Source organism: Meleagris gallopavo, chromosome 22 (genome assembly GCF_000146605.3).
Source record: "Meleagris gallopavo isolate NT-WF06-2002-E0010 breed Aviagen turkey brand Nicholas breeding stock chromosome 22, Turkey_5.1, whole genome shotgun sequence".
In the NCBI taxonomy this organism is placed as follows: Eukaryota; Metazoa; Chordata; class Aves; order Galliformes; family Phasianidae; genus Meleagris; species Meleagris gallopavo.
The window spans coordinates 427,041-452,025 of record NC_015032.2 but is presented as its reverse complement, the minus strand read 5'-3'; the positions used below and the strand labels follow the sequence as shown (position 1 = coordinate 452,025).

Here is a 24,985-nt window from a genome sequence, read left to right as displayed (position 1 = left end):
CGTGGAGGACGGCGGAGGGAAACCGGCGGGCGGTGGAAAGAGAAACAGAAAGCGCCCGGGCCGGAGGTCGCGGCGCTGCGCTGCGCTCTGCTCCGCTCGCCACCCGCTGGGCTGGTGGCCGCGGGAGCGGGGCTGGCGTTCCTATAGCCCCGCTGCCGAACTTTGTCCCGGGTGTCCCCCGCTCGGGGCCGCTCCCGTGCGGCCGGGATTTGGCACGTGGCTCCGCGGGCTCGCACCGCGGTGTGCCCGAGCTCCCGCAGCCGCGATCGGCCCTCGGTTATTCTGTCTTTTTTATGTCTCCCTGCGCTTGGTGGAGGGCTGCTCGGCTTCCTGCGGCACTGAAGCAAACACAGCGCCCAAAGCCGCGAGGCCTCTGCTCCCTACGGCCCAGGCCGGGCAGCGACGCTGCTGGTGTCTCTCCCTGCTGAGGACGGCGCACTGCCGTTGCTGCCGGGAGCATTTAGCAAGTTGGGCTGTTCTTGGTAGTCCCGTTTCACCTTTGCATGCACATGGATAGAACTACTGACTGCAGTCAGCGACAGTAGCACACAGTGAGAAGGATGTGGCTTCTGAGCATGTTACCGAAAGGAAATGCTGGCAGCTGCCTTCCTTTCCTGCTTTATTTACGGCACTGCTGGGAGGTGGCTCAGACCTCAGAGCAGTGCTCACTTCCCATCGTTAAGGCTGAGCCACTTCTACCTGCCCTGCATCTGCTGGCATGTGTGCAGGGAGCACCAAGGGCAGCCTCACTGCTGCAGAGGGACAGAGGTGCTTTGGTATGGAGATCACAGCAGGGTTACAGCCATGGAGCAACGTCAGGGACTTCCTGGGATGAGGGAGCAGCTTGGGCTTGGTAGTGGATTTTCCATAATAATGAAAAGAGATGAAAAATGAGAAGATAAGTATGGAGAGAAACAGTTGTTACAAATTTCTTTGTGTCTTATGGTCATATGAACAGATCATGGAACACTCATACTGTCCCTTATTCCTTACAAGCACTTGTGGAGCATACACCATAAATCTTTCTCTGGTGTGCACACACACACAGACCACTCTCTCTAATCCCTTTCCTACTGGTATGTCAGAGAAAGCTATTTCTGGAACGTGAAATCTAGGTCAAAAAGAAGGAGAAAATCTAAAAGCACTGATAACAGTCTCTCTCTTCAAAGACCATACAGGGTGAGCCCCGGTCGGCACAATCAGCATGGGGCTGCTGGGGCATCCCGCTGCTCAGCACAGCCTTTCACACCCTGCCTGCGCTGTGTCCTGGCTGTGCTGCGTTTCCCTCTGCAGCCACACCGCAGGATTTTCTCCCGAAGAGGAGAGTGCTGTGCTCCAGCTCTGGGCATGCTGGCCTCTGGCCAGCTGAGGGAGGAAAGGGAGCACAGTGTGCCTGCCTACCTGAGAGCTGCAGAGGGGGAGGAAGGATGTCGGACCCTTCCCTCCCCATCCTATTGCTACATAATTTTCCTGGAAGCCATGGTAACTCTTTCCATAGCGAAGCAGCCTTTGTGGGCCCGCTCAGCTGCACAGTGTGGGCATTTCCTTGCTGTTCCCCTCCCTGCAAGAGCCTGCATGGGGATGCCTGTGCCAGGGCGGGATCTGGCCCTCCCAGGGCACGGTTCTTGGTACAGCAGTGCTGCTGGGAACCATGTCACTAACTCAGAGATGAAGAAAACAAGCCAACAAGCAAAAAGCAGTGCAAAGAGGTCAGAAGGGTGACTGTTCTGTCATGCATTTGGGGGCTTTGTATCCCAGATAGAGCTCTCGTGTACTTAGCAAAGCTGCAGCCTGCAGATAGGCACAAAGTGTGCGCAACCCTGGTGGCTGCTGCTTGGACAAGGCTTGTGCCTGGTTCTGGGTGGATGGAACCCTTCTACTCTGGGCATTGCAATTCTCTTGCTGGGCTGGGCTCAAGGCTTGCAGTCTCTGCTCCATCAAATCTGCTGCCATGGGGCCAGCGGAGAGGAAGAACTGGAGGGCTGCTGCCCCTGGAGCTCACACTATCAGGGACAGCTGTTGTCTCAGGGATTTGTAGCAAAGACAGGTCAACAGGAGGAGGAGGCAGATCTGCATCCCCTGGCCTCCCTAAAAGAGTTGGGCACAGTGCAAGGAGATGGGAAACAGGACAGGCTGATGAATTCCAGGGCAGGGTGTCGTCATGAGCAAGGCTGATATTACAGAAGGCACTGGAGAAGAGCTCAAGTACGAACTGGCCTGGTACAAGATTTCTCTGCTGCCACTGTGTCATTTCTTGGAGGCTGGGATTGGGTCTTGCCCCATTTTGCTGTGCTTTGCTTTCTGCTTTCCCTTTTCCCCTGGACATCAAGTACCCAGGGTCCTTTGAGGGCAGCTCGGTATTACCAATTAGTCTATTAATCACGCAATTCCTAGTGATGCCTCTAATAAGAAGGCACTGGAGCCCTCCGTAATGCACAGGGGTGAGCAGGGCTGTCGGCAGAACGCCTAGCAATTAGTTGAAAAGGTTTCACAGGGCTTCTGAGCCTCTTGCTTTGCAAGGCACAAAGCTTTGTTTAAGGCTGATCAAGGGCAGATCATCATCTGTCTTGCTGGCTGTCAAATGGGAGCTAATTGCCCTGTAATGCGCGAGTGACACCAGTTTGTGGGAGGCACGGAGCAGCTTGTCAGAGGGGTGACAGCTGTCAGACCTCTCCCACCCACCAAGCACATGCAGGCTGCAAACTCCAGGGCTCCCAGTCCTCTGTGACATGGAGCTTGCTGCACATCCTCAGCTTGGGGGCAAAATCCTCCTAACACTGCTTAACGGTTTGATTCAAACCCTGCACATTCCTCAAAGACAGAGAAACCTGTGGGAGCTTGGGAGACCTGCTCTACAACACAGCAGCCACCAGTCACAGCCTCACCGATGCACATGGGTGTTTGCAGGAGGAACTGAGACTGGATGACTAACTAAAGATGTGACTGCTGGCCAGATATGCCTCCTGGCTTTCCTGTCATACATGCATACGAACACAGATGCCCCTCTGGTGGTGCTCCCCACCCTCTCCATCATATCTGCTTCCCTCTCCAAGTTCCTGCAGCTTATGCAAAGGGATGTTTTGGAAATTAGCAAATTTCTGCTGCTTGTATCACATGTGGTACGTGCAAGGTGGCACTAGTCCTTTACTTGGCCTGATCATGTTTCCCAGCATTAGCCTGGGCTTATGGCAGTGCTGAGCCGTGCTATTAGGAGGAGCAGGATGGGAATGGGCTGCACTTCTTGGCTGCTCACACTCCCCTTCCCACTCCTGCTTCTCCTGCCCACTGCTGGCAGAGGGTCCTGGCCCAAAGCCGGGCAGCATGCTCTCTGCTCTCCAGTGCCTCTGCCAGCTGCGTCTGCATGGAGGCTCCTCTGATGCTGCCCCATGCCCCTGCAGATGGGTGCCAGTCCTCCTTTTGCTGGGATCAGCCTGCCCAGCAGGACCTGTCTGGGTGTCCCTGTGGGTGACCGCTTGCTATTTGCCTCGTGTCTCCAGCAGCATGGTGCAGCCCTGGTGGGACACGGGCACCTGCTCCTCTTGCCTTCTCCAGGATGTGCCTGGAATCCCCATATCAAAGGCATCACCTTTTCTAACCTGTGTTCCCAAAATGTTTTCCAAGAGTTACGCAGCCTCCTTTCAGCCCACCATGGAGGTCTTGGCTCTAGCCAAAGCAACAAGCTGGATCTACAGCCTGAAACCATCTGTTCTGAGCAGCCTGGCTGAGGACAGTGCGCTGCTGCTGTTGTCCCAGATGGGTGACACAACAGAAAGGATGCAGCAGGTGTGCTGGGTGGGCAGGATGGGAGCCCTCAGCTTCACTGTTGTGGATAATCCTCACCTCTGAGGTGAGGCACTGACACCCAGTAAGGAGCTCAGAGGGACATGGCATGCCAGCTGAAAGGCTGCAGTGAGAACAGAGCTGCCTTTGCCCTGAAGCTTCATGGCATGGTACCTGTTGGCTCTGAGTCTGGGAGCCATTAACAGAAGCACTGAGCAGAGGCCCTTCCTGTCACTCACAATCACACACAGAATCACACACTTGTAGGGTTGGAAGGGACCTCTACAGATTGTCGAGTCCAACCCTCCTGCTAAAGCGAGTTCCACACCACAGGTTGCACAGAAAAGAGTACAGATGTGTCCTGAGTATCTCCAGAGAAGGAAACTCCACAGCCTGTCTGGACAGCCTGTTCCAGTGTTCCACTACTCTGACAGCAAAGAAGTTCTTCCTTGTGTTAGTATGGAACTTCCTCGGTTTCAGTCCCCACGCACCTTTTGCAGGAGAAGAGTGGACCACTGGTAAGTGAATTTAAACTGCTGCTGCAGACTGTATGGGATTAATGCAGCCACCAATGTGTCCCTGAGCCAGGCTGTGCTAGTCTGGCAGCAGGGAGCCAGCACTTGCTTTAATCTGTGCCCTCCAAGGCTTTTGTGATGCCCAGTGCTACTGGGTCTGAACTGCTCCCAGTATTCCTTGCTGGGTCAGGCTGGCAAGCCCAGTGCCTTGGCAAAGTGGCTGCCTCACTCCAGAGGTGGTGCTCGGGGCACAGTGTGGGGAGTCAGCTCCTGCAACTACTTGACAAAGTGCTGCAGTGCTGGGAGAGGTGATACTGCTGGTCAGGAATAGCTGGAAGGAAAGGAAGGCATCCAGAGGGACCTGGAGAGGCTGAGAAGTGGATTCATGTGAACTTAATGAGGTTCAGCAAGGCCAAGTGGAAGGTGCTGCACTTGGGTCAGGGCAATCCCACGTATTTATACAGATTGAGGGAGGAACCTTAGAGCAGCCCTGTGGAGAAGGACTTGGGGGTCCTGGAGGACAAGAAGCTGGACATGAGCCAGCAGTGTGCGCTCGCAGCCCAGAAGGCCAACTGTGTTCTGGGCTGCATTAAAAAGGGGTGGCCAGCAGGGAGAGGGAGGTGATTGTCCTCCTCTACTTGGCTCTTGTGAGGCCCCATCTGTAGTGCTGCATCCAGGCCTGGGGCCCCCAGCACAGGAAGGACATGGAGCTCTTGGAGCGGGTCCAGAGGAGGGCACTGAGATGGTCAGAGGGCTAGAGCAGCTCTCCTGTGAGGAAAGGTTGAGGGAACTGGGATTGTTTAGCTCAGAGAAGAGAAGGCTCCATGGAGACTTCATTGTGGCCTTCCAGTACTTGAAGGGAGCATATAAACAGGAGGGGGAACGGCTGTTTACGGGGGTTGATAGTAATAGGACAAGGGGGAATGGTTTTAAAGTGAGACAGGGGAGGTTTAGGTTGGATATTAGGAGGAAGTTTTTCACCCAGAGGGTGGTGAGGCACTGGAACAGGTTGCCCAAGGAGGCTGTGGATGCCCCATCCCTGCAGGCATTCAAGGCCAGGCTGGATGTGGCTCTGGGCAGCCTGGGCTGCTGGCTGGCGACCTGCACATAGCAGGGGGTTGGAACTGGATGAGCACTGTGATCCTTTCTAACCCAGGCCATTCTATGACCTGGGTCATAGGCTGCTCCAGCCTCTCCCCCGTCCCAGGGGATGGATTTACTGTGGCATCTCCTCCAAATGAGAGGCCAGGCTTTTGTCCATTATAGTAATTAATAATTAAAGAGTAGAACCTGTCTGGAAAGAATAATGCTAGCAGAGGCATCTGGAACTGTGTATACCACAATCATTCAGGAATAAGAGCACACTGAGGCTGCAGGTTGCTGGGCACTGGACTCAAAAATGCTCCTTACTGCTATGAAATTTAGAGCAGATATGTTTGTACTTCCCACCATTGGGGTGTCTAGGTAAGTACATTTGATGGGCAAGGGGCACATAGGACTAAATAACTACATGGCTGCTGCCATTCAGTGTGTCTCCAGGAGATAAGGCAATTGGAGCCAGTCCAGCCAAAGGATAAATTTCCAGCACCTCTTTGTATGAGGGTTTTGAAAGACCCACCTCCAGGCAGTACAATGCCAGCAACAGCCCAGTGATCTAAGTGATGGAACTCCTCCTCTGTGAGGATGGGCAGAGAGAGCTGGGGCTGTGCAGCCTGGGGAACAGAGGACTCTGGGGAGAGTTGAGAGTGGCCTTGCAGTATCTAAAAGACAACTATGAGAAAGAAGGGGACAGGCTCATTAGCAGGGTCTGTTGCAATAGGAAAGGTGGAAATGGTTTCAAACTAAAAGAGAGAAGATTTAGATTGGATATAAGAAAGATTTTTACAATAAGAGCGGTGAGACACTGGCACAGGCTGCCCAGAGGAGTGGTGGATGCCTCATTCCCAGAGACACTCATAGTCAGACTCTAAGCATCTGATGGAGCTGTAGGTGTCCCTGCTCATTGCAGGGGAGTTGGAATAGATGACCTTTAAGGGTCTCTTCCAAGACAAATGATTTTATGATTCTATCTCTTCTGCCCTGGCCACAGCACAGAGCAATGCTGGGGCTGCGTGGGAAGGTCCTGTTCCTTCCTGTCTGTGACTGCTGGGCTAAATCACAGTCCCTGATAGTCTGAATGGGGCAAAGTTGCAAAATACACATTCTTGTCCAGACGTGATCCCCTAGACCTATTTTTGGAGTCTATGTGAGAACGTGCAAAGAAAACTTGTGAGGAATGGCTGGGGGAACTGGAGTTGTTTAGTCTTAGCAAAAAGAGGCTGAGGGGAGACCTCCATCATATCTGGAAAGTTATAGCTGTCAGGTGAAGTGCCCAAGACTGGAAGAAGAGAAACATCACTCCCATTTTTAAGAAGAGGAGAAAAGAAGACCCAGGAAACTACAGGCTGCTGAGCCTCACATCTGTACTTGGGAAGAACATGGAGCTGATCCTCCTGTAAGCTGTTTTAAGGCACATGCAAGCTGAGGAGGTGATTTGAGACAGCCAGCACAGCTTCACAAAGGACAGATTGTGCCTGACCAACCTGGTGGCCTTCTGTGATGGACATGAGTTAGCAGTGTGCGTTTGCAGCTCGTAAGGCCAACAGACTGCCCAGAAAAGCTGAGGATGCCCCATCCCTGGAAGTGCTATGTGTGAGGCTGGATGGGGCTGTGGGCAAGCTTACTAGTGCCTGATTTAGTGCTTGGCAACCCTGCCCATGGCAGATAGGTTGGAAGTAGATGATCTTCAAGGTCCCTTCCAAACTAAGCTATTCGGTAATTCTATGATTTCATTAATCTCTACAGCTACCTGAACGGAGGTTTCAGTGAGGTACATGCCAGTCTCTTTTCTCAAGCAATAGGTGACATGGAGGATATGAACAAATAGCCTCAAGTTGTGTCAGGAGAGGTTTAGGTTAGAGGTTAGAAAGAGTCTCTGCATGGAAAGACTGGTTGGGCATCGGAACAAACTGTCCACAGAAGTGGTGGAATCACCACCTCTGGAGATATTTAAAAGATGTGTGGATGCGATACTTGGGCACGTGGTCTAGTGGTGGACTTGACAGTATTGGGTCATGTTTGGACTTAATGATCTGATGGGTCTTTTCCAACCTAGATGATTCTAGGTTGATTCTATTCTAAAGGAGTTCATAGCAAACTTCAAAACCTTGTCACTCCTCCATCACTAAGGGATGAAGGCAGATGCCTTCTGCCCTTCATCTGCCAGTCCCAATTTCTGCCTTTGACTGAAACAGCTAAAGTGACCAAGGTATGCTCAGACCCTGCAGAAATGAATGCTGAGTTCCTGACACACACTTCTGCTCCCAAGAGTTTCAGAGTGAGGTCAAAGCCCAGACTGGAGGAATGTTAATGAGATGCAAAGTGGAGAGCATGAGGAGGATGAAAGCTATCAGCAGTGGAGACCCTCTGCTGAAGCTTCCTGCTGCACCTGCAGTCCCTCAGAACTTCAGCGAGTGCTCCACCCTGCAGTAGGGCAAGGCAGGCATCCTGCTTCATCACTCCCAGCCAGATTTGCCTTCTCTGAGCAAAGATGCTGAGTTCTCCCTGACTTCTGCAGCCTGCACTAAATCTGCAACCAGAGCTCATCAGCTGTTTCAGCACGGGTATCCAGAGACTTCAACTCAGCCATCCTGGCAGCATCCTTGCCCGCTCCCACCGACACAGAGCAAGGTCAGAGACACTCCCCCACAGAAACCTTCGAGAGATACCCCGTGAAATGTCTGAGGGCAGCTGCCTGCACTCCCGCACCCCCGTGCACTCGGAGCCCTATTCCCGCCATGGCTGCACTGGCACTCACTGTTGGTGGGCAGGGTCCTGCTGCCGCTGAGGCTGCCTGCTGGCGGAGGGGAGATGGAGCGGACAGAGCTGGTGTCCTCGTCCTGGGAGCAGCCCGCTTGGATAGCTCGGAGGTAGCTGTGGCTCCGGGAGCGGAAGTAACTGGGCAGGGGCAGGTCCAGCACCTCGGCGGCAGCTGACTCGGCCTCGCTGTAGGTAGAGTCGCAGACCGCCTCGTACTGCTCCCCCAGCTCCGGCTCTCTCGCCTGCATGAGAAGAGGCGTAGAACAATCACCCTCTGCTCAGGGCTGAGCCCCTTCCCCTCCCGCCTGCAGCCTTCTCCACTCCCCTCTGTGCTGTGGCTCCCAAGAGGTTTTGATCAGACACAAGCAGAACAAGAGGAGCAGTGCTGGCTGGTACAGGTCCTGGGTAAGGGAAGAGGGGACCCTTTTTCCAAGTCAGAGGGTCCCCATGGGAGCAGAGACACTTACCACCGTAGTGCAAAGCACTACCCTGTTTCTGATGGAAAGGCCGGGAGTACAGGAGGACAAAATCCCTTCCCAGCCACAAACAACTCGGTTTTCTGCTGCCATGGCCGGAGGACCCCAAGCTCAGCTGTGAGATCCTACTGTGGCAGGTGTGCTCCCCAGTGGAGTGCTGCCCCAGCCTTCCAGTGGGGCACAGGACTGGGGATGCATCTCCATGCCCTGAGCAAGGCCGGCTGGCCCTGTGGGGGGCACGATGTTGCTGCAGCCCTGTTTGAGTGTGAGAGGAGGGGGCCAGGTGTGTGGGCTGAGGCCCAGCATGGCCTGAGCAGGGGCAGCTGCAGTGTCCGCTTCCCGCTCCCTTCTGCCTCTGCCTTCCCTGGCCCTTCCCTGTCCTCTGGGGACAGCAGTTGATTCAGTTTCAGCTCAGGATGTTCACCTGGATTAAAACGAAGCCAGCCTGAAACAACAAGCATTTTGAAATACTGATGATGAGAGACACTGGGGATGGCTCTGTTGCCCACTTCCACCTCTCCTGGCCCTTATTTTGGCTTCAAGGACACTATTTATGCCTGCTGCTGGCATCTATAGCCTTTTCTGGGCTCCACAGGGTTTGGCTGAAAAAGCTCTTAGCTTCCCCCTAGAACACCCCTAAACCCTCTGCCTAGCCTGGGGAAATCGAACTGTCCAGGTGTGCTGCAGTGCCCTGGGCTGGGCAATGCGTCATCTTCCTCATCCCCTGGCCCTGGGCGAGGGTACCCCACAGCTGCCTCACACCCTGCCGTGGGGATCCAGGGAGACCCCAGAAAGCTCCATGGAGAAGGAAGAGGGAACGCCAGCGGGACGGTACCTGCTCTCCATGGGTAAATATCTGAGGGATAAGTGAGGGGGGTCCAAAGATCTGGAAGAAAGAGTTGAAGAAGGTTAAAGGCCCAGAAAGGGGTAGCCCTCACACAGACAGCCATTGCACAGACGAGGGGAGTAGATGGCCCTTTCCTTGGGGCCTGCACTGCAGACACTTTGGTACAAACTTCAGAGCCCATAAGATGCCAAGCAAAATGCCGCGTAGGCCTCTTTGACAGTGGCACAAACATGGCACAGCAAAGCTCCACAGGACCCCTCTGAGACAGAGAAAAGCTGCTGATGCATTTAACCTGTTGTATGCACTGTATATTAATATAAATATACACAGGGCACGCTTGGACACTGACAGCAGGAACACAGTGCTGGGGCACTCACATGGTGTCTGTGGCTGTGGGACAAGGGCCGTCGTGGCTCCTGGCTTGTACCTCATGAAGCCACAGGCCTCATGGTGAGGCCTGGAGTAACGACGGCCCTGCAGCTGCAGAGCTGGGTGGATGGCAGGCCGAGGGCTCTATGTCAGGGAAACTACTTTGCCCTGCCTGGGGTCAGGCTGGCCACCTTGCTGCTAACTCCTCTCTCCCTACAGCAGGAAGAAGCCCCATAGAATCCATGCTCTCTTCTTTCCACAGCAAAGCCATGACATGTACTTGGCATCAGGACAGACACCAGACAAATCATGCACTGCCTCTGTGAGGAATCCCACCTTCCTATCTCCTGACAGCTCTCTACATCCCCGGTCTACAGAGCACATTCACCCCAGGAGCTCTTTTTTGCACAAGCTGCTCAAGATAAGCGCTTCTGGGAAAAATCCTGGTTCAAATGCCAAATGTACCCTTCTGTATAAAGCACAGCTTGAAGTGTGTTTCAGAAAAGTTGGGGGTCAGCAGCCACTGGTCTCCTCATGTTAGAGGTAGATAATGATGCTCTCATCAGAAGAATCCCAAATTTCCAGAGGCTTTCAAGGTGGAATTCAGTCAGCAGAAAACCAAGTGGAGTGGACTTTGAGAGCCGGAGATGCTTCTGCATGCCAGGTCTGACAGGGGAGGTACTGGGGGTTGCCCAAAATGAAGGCAGGGGAGGAGCTGCCTGCAGCACATACAAAAAGGCAGGTTGGACCTGCCAGAGACTCGGGCCTCAGGTGAGGTGGCTTTGCTAATTCCACCCTGAATCAACAGTTACGCAGTTTGTAGGAGGACTTTAGATCCCAATTCAGCTGCAGTTGGACACTGGTTGATTTGGAGGAAGGCAGGCAAAGTGCAGACAGTGACACCAGGTCCAGGCTCAAGTTAGTGCTACATTATGGTTCTACAGGTCTGGGTCTGGAAAGGGGCGAAATTGGGCAGCTCCTGGCACAGTGCAGACTGCCCAGCCCCTTGAGACACTTCAGATGCCTTATTAAGGTACTGCTCTCAGCTGCTAAATGGCACATATGTGCTGGGAGAAGGATAGACTCAGCCAGCCCCTGGCAGAGGCCGGAATTTACACACAGGTTTCCTGCAAAGAACAGGAATACAATGGCCCTGACCTCTTTCTCTGTGCTCATAAACACCCAGTATATTGTTTATGTACAAGAAACAAGACTGACCACAAGGAACATGTATGCCCGTGAGCAATGCTTTGTGCCTTTCCCCAAAGCTCTTCACAAACTGCTTCAGCCTTCTGCCACTAGTAGTGCATAAATCAGCTATGGGGCCGAAGCAGCTGGGAGGGGATAAATGTGGGCTCAGAGCCCTGCACACCTAGAGCGAGTACCAACACACACCTCCAGCCCTCCTCTTCAGTCTCTGCTTCCCCTTGTCCAGCCTGCTTCCTTAACTGCTGCCTCATTCTGCCTCCCTTGATCAGTTAACATCAGATGTGTGTGAGAGACAATCTGCAGCAGCACAGAAAGGGCATGTGTGTGCAGGTGTTCCCACGCAGACACACATGAACAGAGACAGGACATGGCAGAAGCTCAGGGTGGAAGTGACACAGCTGGTCAAAGCTCATGGAGCCAGAGCTGTCTAAGGCACCTTCACTTGCATCCCAAAAGGAAGGGTCCCACCCTAGGGTGGAGATGAACACAAGACCTGTGCAAGCGCCTCATGCTCGTATGAGTGATTTCCTGGCCTGCAAGGCAGCTGCCTTATAGCCACACAGGCCCCTGGCCCCTCCAGCTCATCCCAACGGGAAGCATAGCACAGGACGGGGATTTAAGTCCAGAGGCTGTGGTTAGGGTTTGCCACCCACCATCAGTGCCTCCATGGCATCCTTGGCTCTGCCTGTCCTTCCTGGAGGCATGAGGACTAGGAGTACCCAAGGGAGACATCCCCGGTTAGCAAGCAAGTCTCCCGAATCACAGGCACCTCGTTCCTGGTCCGAGCCACTTCCCAATGGATTGGGGCACTCAGAGTATAGCAGGGCTGCTGCTCCCTCTGCAGGGTCCCTGGTAGTTGGCCACAGACCACATGCCACCTTTTGCACCAGTGAGGCTGGCCTGGGTCCTGTGCCCACCCAGTGAGCACATGGAGGTTGCAGCAGGAGTGGGCAGCCTTGCGGGCAGCTCCTGGGTGCTGTGCAGTGTAAGCCTGTGTGCAGAGCAGCCCTAAGCTCTGCCAACAGTTTTGAAGCATGCAGGACTCCAGGCATACCCATGGCCATGGCTTCAGTAACCAGCAGTGCTGAGAGGAGGCAAAAGCTAGAGCAAAAGGAGTCCAATGTGAATTAAGAAGCTGGCTCTGACCCTTTGGTAAAGCTTCCAGAGAACAGCACATCTGCTGATAGAGTGCAACTGGTGCCTTGTTTTTAAGGGACCCCCCCCCTCTACCAGCCTCCATTCTTTTGAGCTGAGTGTGCAGTGGGACTTCACTCTCTAGCACCTCACCTGGTTGATGCAACTGGACTCATTGACGCTGTCGGAGATCTGGTTGTATTCTTCCTCCCAGGTTGGGAACTTTGGAGGTAGGAGGATCTCGACAGAGTCCAGGCGGTCCAGGCTCCTGCCAGCAGAGAGAGAGGGTGTCAAGGGTGTGCCCAGGGAGCAGGAAGCACTGGGGCTGTGCTGGAGCTGCCATCCCATCCAGACCACACTGCCAGGCACAGGAACACACAGTAGCACATAGCTGGTGCTAGGTACCAACTGGGTACACAGCTTGGCCCTGGCTGCAGCTGCTACAGGAGATGGAAGTGCCTTCTCACCTAGGTGTCCCCTGGTTTAAGCTGGTACAATGTACATGCTAGGTTTGTTCAGCCCAGGGAGCAAACAGGATCTGTGCCAGCCCACAGAGTCACAGTCCCAGTTACAGATCAGCCTCAGCACAGACTGACACTGAGGGCTGTGGTAACAGAGCTTGATACTCCCTATCTGGACTGGTGGAAAGGGGCAGGTGGATAGAAATGATTTTTCTGTGATATTTTTGTGGACTTCACTGTTAGAAATATCTGCAGGGTTTCTTCTGTAAGTTCTTTACAGAGAGAGTGGTGAAGTGCTGGAACAGCTGCCCAGAGAGGCTGTGGATGCCCCGTCCATCCCTGGAGGTGTTCAAGGCCAGGTTGGATGGGGCCCTGGGCAGCCTGGGCTGGTATTAAATGGGGAGGTTGGTGGCCCTGCATGTGGCAGGGGGGTTGGAGATTCATGATCCTTGAGGGCCCTTCCAACCCTGGCCATTCTGTGATTCTGTGGTTTTTGTTTGTTTGCTTGCTTATATAGAGGAACCTGAAAGTTTATCTGGAAGAAGCCCAGGGGAAGCCAAGCCTGGACAGCAGTACTGCAGCAGCAAAGGGGTTCATAGTATTTCCAAAGTAGCTTTTGCTACAGGCTGTGAGGGAAGAATTGTCCCATTGCTGGGGCTCAGTGGGAGCCTCTGCAGCAGCAGAAGCAGGAGAAGAGTAGGGTTTTTGGTGAGCCCAACCCTGCTGAGACCAGAGATACTGCAAGAGATGGGTGCATGGGGTTGGGAGTGATGGAGAGAGTGGGAGGCATGTGGGAGGGTGTGGGAAGGACCTGGCTTTCCCAGTCTTCACTGCCACCATAAGACCTTGTGTGAAGCTGGAGTACTTGTCACAGATCAGGTGGGTGTGTGATAGCCTTGCATATTAGCTCAGCACCATCTCGCATGTGTGTGTGGTCTGTGGGGGCTGCTGGGACTCTGGAGCAAGTAGCAAGACACAGGCAGGTGTGGTGAGGGGTGAACTGCAGTGACTCTGCCCTGTGAACCACCTGTGGTCCCCACAGAGCAGTGTGGGAGTAAGACCTGGGGGGGCTGTGGGGTGCAGGTCTGTTCTTTGCACCCAGGGAGCTTACAGGCTGCCTCCTGGCTGGGCAGACCTGTGGGAAGGATGATGGCATCTCCTCAGCCTCCATTCAGGAGTGTGATGGACACAGGAGTTGCCTCTTCTCCCAGGTGATGGAGGAGACACCAGCCCTCTGGGTCACTGCTGCTAAGCTCGACCACCCACTGAGCAACTTGTGCCTGGCTTCACCCTGATTCACCTTCATCAGCTGCCTGTGGAGAAACCGAGTCACAGAGCAGGCAGTGGGCCCTGGAGGAGCAAAAGTCTCCTTACCAGGATGGGGCCCAGTGGCTCTAGCTGAGGAGAGTGAGGCATGCGGCAACGATGGGGTGTGGGGCCACTGCTCTGCTCCAGCTTCTGTCCCACCAGCGTGGCCCTGCACCAACCTGTGTGGCCACAGCTCCAGAGAGCTTTCTGTAGGGGGGGGCAGGGGTGAAGGGGTGGTCAGCAGATGGCAGTAGTGCTTGCACTCCAGGCCAGCCGGGTGCTGGACCCTAGCAGCCCTGATGAAGTTTCATGCTCTGATGGGCATGACCTGAATGGACAATTCACCTAAGACAGGAGAAACCTGAGTGTCAGTTATTTTTCATCACCGTCTACCACCGGAAAGCAGCATCTGGGCTCCAGCCTGATGGACTACAAAGGGTCTCTAGACTACCTGCTGCTCCCTTGCTTTTCTGGCTCCATCTGCTGAACCGTGAGCAGTTCAAGTATAGCTGCTCTTGCCTCCTGCCCCAGTGCTGCTCACATCTGATTGCAGCACCAGAGGGACTTGCAGCCCATCACAGCCTCTAGACGCCTTGTCCTGGCATCACACAAACCCCATTCTGTGAGGAACAGTCCCTCACTCAGTATGCTTGCTGTGCTGCCTTTGCTCTGCTGTCTATCTTGCTCAAAATGCAGGGTCTTCCTCTCTCCATACCTGGACCCAGGGCTCTTAGCTCATCTCTCCCAGCTTCAGGGGACTACTCATTCTGATGCACAAAACAGGCCCTTTCTGACTGGTCCCAGAGGCCTTGGGATACTTGTGGAGCAAAGCAGATGGCACAGTTGCAGCAGTGTGTGGCCTGTGTGCCACTTGTCCTCAGCCATGCTGGCTAAGCATCTCCACGTCTAGATAGCATCCCTGGGTTGTGATATCCACACTTCTTAGAGTAGCAGACCCTCAGCCAGAGAAAACCCACACAGCACCACTAAAGGAGGGCCCTCCCTGTCACTGGGGGACCTGGAGAGGGCTGTTTGGAGTCACCAGGATGGCGAACTCTCTCCTTCCTCTGCCACATCTTCTCCTGTCATGCTCTGCCTGCCCCATGCCAGTGGGTGTGAGGGAGCCCTGCTGGGCTCTGCTCCCTACATGGGGACTCTGTGCAGTGCTGCTGACCAAAGGATGACTTCCAGTATGGCCCCAGGGACACAAGCAGAGCTCTCAGAAGAGCTCCAGTTACCTTTGGGTGGTGCTCTGCTCACTCAGGGACTGTTGGGTGGCCTTGAGGTAACTCTGCCTCCGAGCTGCAGTTTTTGGGGATGGTTTGGGGCTGGTTTCTGAATCTTCACTATCATCATCCCCCATGGCTTTGATGTAACTCCCGCTCCGCATGCGCCGGCATGGGATCTCACTGTCTTTGTCCCGAGACAGCGTGTTGTTCCACTCCCCCTGAGGCACCTGCAAGAGTAAAGGGAGCGTGAGCAGTGACAGACAGTATCTCCAGGACCAGAGGGACCCTGGGGACTCAGGGGATTGGTGGCAAGGCTGATTGTGGTATCCTCAGTTGGAGAATAGTGGGAATGGGCAACGCGATCCCTTTCCAACCCTCCCTTGACAGCTCATGCCAGGCAGTCTTATGTTTGTTTGCCTCAATTTCAGCACATGTACCCACATATGTTCACTCGATGACCACTGGACCATGCTTACATAGTTGATACAAGCTGCACAATGCCAGACACAATGAGAAGGAAAAAGCCTCACCAGATTTACACTGTATGTTGGGACATGAGTGGCACACATTTGTTTAACACAAAGCCCATGCTTACTTAAAGTAAAGTACACACATTGTTCAGGCCAAAGCCAGTAACAGCTGCACAGATCAGGACCTATGGACCAGAGTCCAATCCTCCCTCCAAGATTTTTAAGTTGAATGAAACTCTCAGTGTCTGAAATTCATTTTGGCAGCCAAGCTAGGCCCTCACAAGTCCTAGAGCAGCTAGGATATGTAAGCTTTGTGCTAGTCTCTGCACAGAGATGAGGAGTACCTTGCAACAAAAGCATTTCTAACCTTTCTAATTGTGGGAGCTCTGTCATCAATTTAAGGCAGACACAGTCTCTACTTCTCTCAGTAGAGATGGTCAAGTTAATGCTTTCCACAAGGCCTGAAATTCTGATCAGATCAACTAATACCATTGCCTGTCTGCCCTGCAAAGGGCTTGCATAGGCTGCCAGTGGCACAGGCAGGGCTCTGGACCAGCAGAAGAGACAGATGTTAGCCCAAGGCTGAACAAGGCAAGACCACATGCAGACAGGCCAAGAGAAAAATGGAACAACTGGAGCTGACAGGAGCAAGTCCTGTTCTTGTGGCTAGCTTGGTTTGTGGTTGGCCCTTGAACAGTCCTTAAGAAGATGGGGATGAAGAAAGGACTGAAGCAATTGCTCCTACAGGGTTCTCTCATCAGCAATCTGTTCTGCAGTTTTTGCCTGTTGGGGGGGTACAAGAGTATGGCTTGTCTGCGCAAGAGAAGAGCAGGCAAGCCTGAGGACAGCAAGAGCATTCCCCAGTACAGGATAGCTGTGGCTATCGGTACATCTAGCACCCTGCAGAACTGCCCACAGCACTGCCTGCAGCTGTAGCAGATCCGAAGAGTGATGGCGAGGGAAAACCACAGACTGCAGGCTTTGAAAGAGATCTTCACTTAGGAGTGTGTGAGGACCAGGACAACCCAAGGCTGCCCAACCTACTGGTTGGGGAGCACCAGTGGGGAGCAGCTGTGTGCTGAGCCAGCTTGTGCTGGTGAGAGCATTCACATTTACTTTGCTGACAGAGCTGTTGAATTTACCCAACTCCCTGAGGGGCTGTAGGATTAATCAGCCAGTTTTATCTAGTGCTTTGGGAATGCAGCTAACTGAGATCAGCTGGAGCTGCTAAGTACCATTCTGTTCCTGTTCCCCTCCTTATTTGCAGCAGGCTGGTTTGTGTGTGCTGCCTGCAGCTGCTGGGGTGCAGTATCGTCCTGGGGCTGTAGAGCTGCTTGCTGTGTCTGTGCAGGAGAACCCTCACAACCTGTCGGATCCCACTGGTGATACAACTCCTATAACTCCTAAGAGGTTCCCCCATTAGCAGCCTGTTCTGCTGTTTTTTTATGCATCCAGAGAGTGCACCAGTGAGGTGCAAGAGAAAGGCAGGAAGGGTAACCTTGAGCCATGAATGGTTTTAGTGGGGGGACGCAGTGCAGAGAGCCAGAGGCATTGCATTGCTGGTGGTGAGGTCTAGGTGGGGACCAACGTGGAGCAGGTCCCACATGTGAGACAGATCTTGCCAGGCACCCCTGCTGCAGTGGGTGCAACCTTCCTGCTTAACAGTGGCTTCTGGGCTGGCTGTTTGTGAGCTCAGGAGCTTACAGGGGTATAACTCCACAGGCTTCTACGAAGTAAGAAAGATTCCTTTCTCCCCTGAGTATGAGAGCTCTCTCTGCCCAAGCATAGCTGTCTGCAAGGAGTGGCCCCGAGGCCAGCCAGGAGGGGGCCTGCTGGATGAGTCCTTGCTGTGCAATAGAAGTTCCTGGCAGTCCTGCATCACAGGGGCCCTGGGAAGTGCTGTTGTACCGACTGAACTGCCTTGGGGTCAGGCCTGACTTGAGACTGGATTTTGCTGCCTGAGGATGGGTCACACCCTCCTGCCCACACAGCTCCTGGGCCGGTGTAAGCTGAGCATCCCAGAGCAGTGCGTGGCCCTAGCAGAGCTAGGACATAGGCCTCTCCTCGAGACAGCCTGAAGCAGCTTCCTTGTGAGGTCAGCCGTCTGATCCTAGCTCAGCTGCCTTGTTTCTCCTTTCCCTCACGTTGTCAAGGCAGCAAGCTTGGTGCCAGAAACAAAGAAGCTCCCAAGGTGCTCCACATTTCAGTTTCCAAGGGAAAGGACAATGCTTGGCAGGACACCCTTCAACTCTAGTGCCCCAGTTTGGAGTTTGTCTCACATATGGCATGAAGAGAGAATGGGGCCTCCCATTGCTCTTACTGCCCATAGGCCAGAGTGCAGAATGAGCATTTCAAGCGGGTGTCCTTGGGGATCTTCAAAAGCAGTGCAGGTATTACAGGTGCTCGTTCTGCATCCTGCTGGGTGCTTCTCTGCATCTTCAGGCATCTGAGGGCTCAAAGAGCCTGTCTCAGACTCTTAAGTAATAGGGGGTGAAGAGCCGAGAGCATTTCCTGTTATCCAGGGACAGACCTTGACAGTGACTGACAGCAGGATCTCTCGTGGCAGCTGGGACCTTGGGCTCTGAACACAGCCCGTGTCTTAAAAGGAGGACAAAGATGAAATGAGAGCTGATATGTTACACATTAACCTGGCATGGAGAAACTTGGGGCTCCCTGTCGGCTGGTTTCTTCTGCAGTTTTTCCAAATGTAGCCTTTGTTCTGCCAAACCGGTGGTTTGGTTAGCATGAAAGGTGTGGGAGTGCCCACGTCCACAGTCCTTGCAGGTGGTCACTGGCCACAGGGGCTTGGGATCCACCCTGTCCAGACAGCTGCATGGGGGGAGGAATGGATAGCCAAGTTTTGGGTGCAGATTCTTCTCTGGCTGGTTTGCACAGTGCCCCTTAACACAGCCACTTTTCTGTCCCTGAGAGCTGGGCTCCATTGGTATTCTGTGCAGTACTGCATGTTGTAAAACAGCACTGCCTTCTGGCTCATCTGTCCCTAGTATCATGAGCTAAATGGAGGGGACACGAAAGAAGGTGCCACACAGGGATTTTTCCCTAGAAGAGCATTAGTAGAAGGGAGCATGCAGTGAAGAAAAAAATTCCACCTCCAAGGAGGGGGGGAAAGAGCTGTACTGTTCCTATAATGTTGGTGAAAAGGGGTAGAGAGACCTACAGAGCAAGCAGTGTTCCCATTCACATATGAGCCAACTCAAACATGCAGCCCCATCCCAGGGCACGTGGACATGCACCCAATGTGAGCACACCTGCCGAGGCCCCGCAGAGCTGGGCGCAGTGCACAGGGATGCACGTGCCATGCAGCCAGGCTGCAGTGCAAGAAGGAGCTCGCTGAGGGCACAGTGCTGCTCCCTCTGGAGCTGGTCCTCATGGTGTCCTGAGGGCTATGTGTAGTATCAGACATGTCTCCAAGAAGGAAAGCTGGAGCCCAGGCTACCTGTGCCCTACCTGGCCTCTGGGGGGGAGCACTTTGGGGACAACGCGGACTGGACTTCCTTCCCTCTGGAAGCTCTCATGGAGGTGACTGGCACTCAGCGGGCTGCCTACCCTGACTTGCCAATTCATGTTTGGGGCCACTGGGGAGTTGGGGAAGCTTTGGTGGGGTTGGGGAGGCAAATCTGAATGAAGTTCTAAGGCTAACAGTGCTGGTGGTGTGGCCCTGTCCCGTGGGACCACCGGAGAGGCAGAGGCTGTGCCGCTAGTGCTGTGACCACGGCTCCCTTTCCACAGCTGAGAACAGCCATGATACTGCCATCTCACTGCTTATTTTGGGAGACGATTATGAGAGAGAAATACCCAAGACCTGGACATGGCTGCAGCATCCCTGTGTGCCCCCTGGCTACATGAGGGTCACAGAGGTGCCCAGGCAGCATGGATCCTTCCCTTGCTCAGAAGTGGGCTGTCTGCAGCTGAGAGCACTGCCCAGATGAGGCCAAACTGTGTGTGGGGCAGAGGCTGCTCAGCCCTTCCTGCTCCTGCCTGCCGATGGCCCAGGGCATCTCTGGCTCCAGGGAGCTTCTTGAGCTCTGACTGCCACCAGTCATGCATGAGGCCAACAGAGAAGACAAGAGCTCAACCTTTATCCCTTCAGAGCTGTGTTCCAGCCCTTCTCCAAGATCTTCGCCTTGAGGGCTGCACCACATAACCCCCCCTCTGATGCACATGGCCAGACCTGAGTGGAGCTGGGCAATCACTCATTCTTAGGTCTCATGACTGCCTCTGGGAATAAGACTTGAAACATCACAAAGAGCCCCAGTTGTCCCTGATGAGCCCCGAGCCTTCCCAGAGCCCACAAATGGAACAGGAAAAGTGAAAAACCTTGGGGTGTTATCCCAGTTTGGAGGCTGGGGGATCTGTTTGTCCCCATCCCACTTTTCATGTCCTTGGGTGAACAGGGCATTTCTGCAGCAGCAGAGCTGGCTGCCCTGCACTTCCTGTGGGGGGGATCTGCAAGCAGGTAGAAGCATCCGGCTCCTCGCCACTGCAGGAATGGGAGCTGGCAGGGGATGTGTCCTCTTCCAGAGGAACATTTCCTACACGCTGTCCACCAAATGCTGGAGGTGACTTCTCCACATCTGGCTTAGATCTTTTCCCAGGTGAGCAACTGGTTGCAACTGCCATAACCGACCCCGAGGCTGCAGTCCTTTGCCCCGCCTGCTGAGTCCCGCATTGGTCATATCTGTCAGGTTTTGTGGGTACGTGGTGTGCATCACGTCTCCTGGGCTCGGTGCCCGGTGTGGTGACTCTATGCCCTGCCCATCCTTGTGGTAGGGGCCGCTGGCCCCATCCGATGGTTCCAGGAGGGTCAGGGAGGGGAGGGAGCTGGGCAAAAGCTTCCCCTCAAAACAAGTTCCCTACCTGGCCGCTGCCTGCGTCGGTCGGCCCGGGGCTGAGGGGCTGGTCCCACCTCCGTGGGGGCTCGCTCGGTGGCAGTGGGGCGGCACCCGTGTCCTCCCAGCCGAGCGGTGGGGCTGCCCAGCTGCTGGCCGGGCTCACGCCACCCAGCTGTGCCCACAGCCCTCCGTCAGGCTGTCAAGAAACGGAGGCTCATTACATGGGTGGGGAACAAACCAGCAGGGCTGTCTCATACTGGGCCTGGCCCCACTGAGGGAGTGAGCAGTGCACGGTGGCCGTGGGGGTCTCCTCTGCCAGGCCTGTTGCCACACGCAGAGGGAATCTGCAGCTCTTAATGCTCCTAACTGAAAGGAGGGGACAAAGAAAAAAAACCAGGCCGAGGACATGTCTCCAACAACATTTCTGATACAGCAAGTCCCTCCATAATTTGATTTGCAGCAATAACCACCCAGATAAGAGCAGCAGTTCGTGCTTCAATAATTCATGGCTCTTCATAGCTTGTAAGCCCGCTGGCTGCAGCCAGGGGAGCCAGTGACACCTCTGCATTAGAAAAGAATGCCAGAGATTTACATCAGGTAGCCCACCTGATCATCCCACCCCCTGCTTTCCCCATCCAGGCCTGGCTTATTTATCTTCATTCCTCTCTCCTAGGCACAGCCAGGTTTATGTTCTTCAGGTGCAGCTTTATAAACCCCCAGCGACGTGGCGCTCCCCAGGACGGGCATTCAAGCCTGCAGCCCGCAGCATTAGCCATGCAGGCCCTGCCATGCAAGCCAGGCGGCTGGCCCTGCTCTCCTCGCCGCACAGCCCCAAGGAGGAGCAGCAGTGGGAGCCGAGTCCTGCTGAGCTGCAGGTCCTACCAGCACTCCAGGGAAGCTCTGTGGAGCGGGGCTGACAGGGCGTGCTGGCACATCCTTGCAACACATGGATATAAGGGATTAACATCAGTTATTATTGGCATCCTTTGGGCTGTGGGATGATGGTAGTGCTCAGCCAGAGGCCAGGAGCTATCCTGCTCTGGTGGGATGCAAGCAGCTGCCTGGGCACCCAGCAGAAGCAGTGCTTGAGTGTTGGATTTGCCCTGGCCACGGTGACTGCAGGGTGGGCAGTGGGACGTGTTTGGTGCATAGGGATCCCCCAGCAAACTTTGGTCACAGCAGCAGGTGCTGTAGCTGCAGTGAAGTGGGGAGCAGGGGGCTGGAGGTTGCCCTTGTCATGGGCACCACATCTCCTGCTGGCACTGTGGTGGCCCAGCACAGGGCCTGGGGGAGCTTGGAGTTGCCTGACCCCATCAGTGCTGTGTCTCTGCGGGTCTGTCCTGGAGCACAGCTGGGGCGGGGGAATTTACCCTTGTGTCCCCCCAGCCCAATCTTGGCAATGTGACCTGGGGTGGCTGCTGAAACATCTATTTGGTGCTGTGTGATAAGGCCCACCGGGCAATAGGGTGCCCACCCTGAGGGTGCTTTCTTGTTTTCCTGCATGAAGCAAACCGTAACCCCTTGATGCACCCACCTGCAGGTAGTGGTAGGCCAAGTCTTGATGGCAGGACTTGGATTTCAGCAAGGCTTTGTCGATTGTGGCTGAGGCCTTCTGGCACACTTCCCGAGCATGGCTGAGTGTCAGCGTGGACCAGGAGCCCCTCTTAATGTAGTTGGAGTCATTGTTAATGGGGATATTGGTGCAAGGGGTGACCTTGAGGTCGTTATTGCTCTTGGAGGATTTCAGCATATGCTCGCTGATGGTGTTGTAAGCATGCATGAAGTACTTCGGCTGGCTGTGGTCCGGCTGCCGGCCCAGTGTCATGAGGCCCATTGGGTTGCGGTAGCTGCAGGTGTCACTGTCTAAGTTGTCATCTGAGCTCCACCAGCCTGATATGTTGGATCTGGTCCTGCGCTTGGGCTCGGAAGTCTTTGCTCGGTCTTTGCTCTTGCTCCTTCGGTTCTGCTTGGGGTCATCAGCCCCTTTCTTACCATTCACATTGCCTTTGGTGGGGCCCTCCAGAGACTGGGACTTGGCAAATAGTTTCTGGACGGAGTGGACAAGGTGCCGGATCCGCCCAGGGCTTTCACTCCGGTGTTTCGCATCGCTTCTCTGAAACTGGAGGGTGCTGAAGCCATCTCTGTGGATGGGCAGCTGTTTCTCAAACTGGTCAAGGAGGTTTGCAGGCAAGCGGTTGATTTTGGTGGCTTGGGCATGGCTTGGAAAAGGGTTCTCATCTGGGACTTCGAAGTGGGAGTTGTAATGGATGCGGGGGAAAGTGCTGCTATTGGAGATCTGGTTGTTGAGTGGAAGGAGACAGTCACCATGGAGGGTGTTCTGGGCTGGGAATCGGGGGTCCATGGTGAAGGAGTCGGTGGGGCTGAGGAGATACGGATTCCTGTCCTGGGGGGCATAAAGAGAGTCTTGAGGGGAGTCCAGGTTATCAGAGAGGTGGCGGCTTCTGTTATCTCCTAAGCCCTTCATGGTCTCACTGTTTTCTAGAGCATCGCTCAGGGATGGTGCAAGCAGAGCCTTTGTGTGAGTGCCAACCCTGCTTCTCCCGCACTTCTCTGCACCTGGAGAAAGAAGAGAAATGCTCAGAGTATGCCGAAGAGCTCCTTGGCAGCCCATTCCTTACTGTGGCAACCTTGCAACGGCTGTCCCAGCTCTAAAAACAAATGCCCCAAGGTCAAGGGATGGAAGAGAGAAACAGGACATGAGAGAGATTGTACAGCAGGAGCGGAGGAGAAGCGACACGAGAACCAAGGACTGAAGATAACAGGGCACAGAAGAGGATATGTTTATTTTAATGGGTCCCTTCCTCAGCCAGCATAACAAATGATAGCAGAGCTCTGCCAGCAAATCACTGCACCTGTCCCATTTGTTCAGGGGGCTGAAGAAAAACCTGCTGTCAGATACTACACATGGGCCTTGCTCGAGCCAAGGGAGGCGAAGCTCTGAACGTCCAGTCCTGCTGCATTATGTTTTGTGTTTCTGTGGTTACTGGATCTCTGAGGGGAGCTGGCAGCCCTGCTCTGTGTTGCTTGCAGCTGCGCTAATGCAATATGATGTCAAACGTCTCCTCTCTGACAAGCACTGGGGTTTATGGCATGTTTTACCCCGGAGGAAAATGTTTCAGTAGCTCGGATGAGAGCAGAGGTGTTTTCAAGCACTCAGAGCCTGACCTGAGAAGCTGCTTGCTGCTCAGTTGATCTTTTCTGCCCTGCTGCATTGCTCCTGGTGGAGCTGTGCTGTCCTGGCTGGCTGTCTCTTGCTATGGTGCCCCTCTGTCACCATGGCCCACGCGGCAGGTACAGGCATCCCTGCGGGCTGGTGGAGGGGACAGGCTCTGAGGTTCAGCTGTGACTAATCTGCATAGCAGAAGGGAGCACCAAGGTGTATGATCCCATCCTGCTTGTCTCTGATTGACTCCCATCTGTGCGGGGCTATACAAGGGGATAAGACTAACTCTTCTGGGGTAGCTTAAAGAAAATTAGTGATTAGATTTCCCATACCTCACTGAAATCATGTAGTGTATAAACTAATTTTTATTTCCTTTGACATTTTAGTTTAGTTTCTTATTTTCAACTGAGTGTAGTTTGAAGGCAACTAGAAAACACTGAAGCATACTACAGGTGTTAAAATCCTGAGGGCTCTAGCCACACTCCAGCTGCGGAAAGCAAAAGCAAAAGTAAGAAATTCGAGGAGGAAGACCTGGCTGCTGTAGGTGAAGATCAGGTTTGAGACCATCTAAGGAACCTAAAGGAGCACAAGTCCGTGGGACCAGACAAGATCCATCCACAGGTTCTGAGGGAACTGGCAGATGAAGTTGCCAAGCCACTATCATATTTGGGAGGTTGTGACGGCTTAGTGAAGTTCACACTGATTGGAAAAGGGGAAACATAACCCCCATTTTCTAGAAGGGAAAAAAAGAAAATCCCGGGAACCACAGGCTAGTCAGTCTCATATCTGTGCCTGGCAAGATCATGGAGCAGATCCTCCTGAAGGCCCTACTGAGGCACATGGAAAATAAAGAGGAGTTGATTGGTGGTAACCAACGTAATTTAATCAAAGGCAAGTCATGCCTGAGAAACTTGGTGGCTTTTTATGATGGAGTTACAATGTCAGTGGATAAAGGAAGAGTAACTGATGTCATCTACCTGGACTTGTGCAAAGCATTTGACACTATGCCTCATGACATTCTGGTTGCCAAATTGGAGAAAAATGGATTTGATGGATGGACAACTTGCTGGATGAGGAACTGGCTGGATGATCTCATTCACAGAGTTATGGTCAATGGCTCAATGTCCACATGGAGACCAGCAATGAGGGGTGCTCCTCAGGGATCAGTGCTGGGACCAGTGTTATTTAACATAGCCACGTGAAGCACCCATGTGAGCTGGTGGAACAGCAGCTGGAGAAGTGCCCTGGAGAGGAGAGGAGTGGAGAGGAGAGGAGAGGAGAGGAGAGGAGAG

The 24,985-nt window shown here is 54.0% G+C and overlaps 1 protein-coding gene across 5 annotated transcripts in view; it reads right to left on the bottom strand.

The window, feature by feature from the left end:
* The window catches only part of DLGAP4 (DLG associated protein 4), a 133,784-nt gene that overhangs the window by 40,743 nt on the left and 68,056 nt on the right, over positions 1-24,985 (bottom strand). For 2 of the 5 annotated variants that reach the window (XM_031556513.1, XM_010722215.3), the window contains exons 3-8: positions 22,044-23,086; positions 20,535-20,705; positions 15,196-15,413; positions 12,342-12,456; positions 9,465-9,515; positions 8,152-8,395 (exon numbers count right to left, since the gene is read on the bottom strand). In XM_031556513.1, the coding sequence (XP_031412373.1) occupies positions 8,152-8,395; positions 9,465-9,515; positions 12,342-12,456; positions 15,196-15,413; positions 20,535-20,705; positions 22,044-22,994 (1,750 nt within the window). In that variant the 5' untranslated portion in view covers positions 22,995-23,086. Of the gene's footprint in view, positions 1-8,151; positions 8,396-9,464; positions 9,516-12,341; positions 12,457-15,195; positions 15,414-20,534; positions 20,706-21,391; positions 21,446-22,043; positions 23,087-24,985 lie in introns of all 5 variants that reach the window. The other 3 variants (XM_010722217.3, XM_010722216.3, XM_003211890.4) reach the window with 3 other exon arrangements.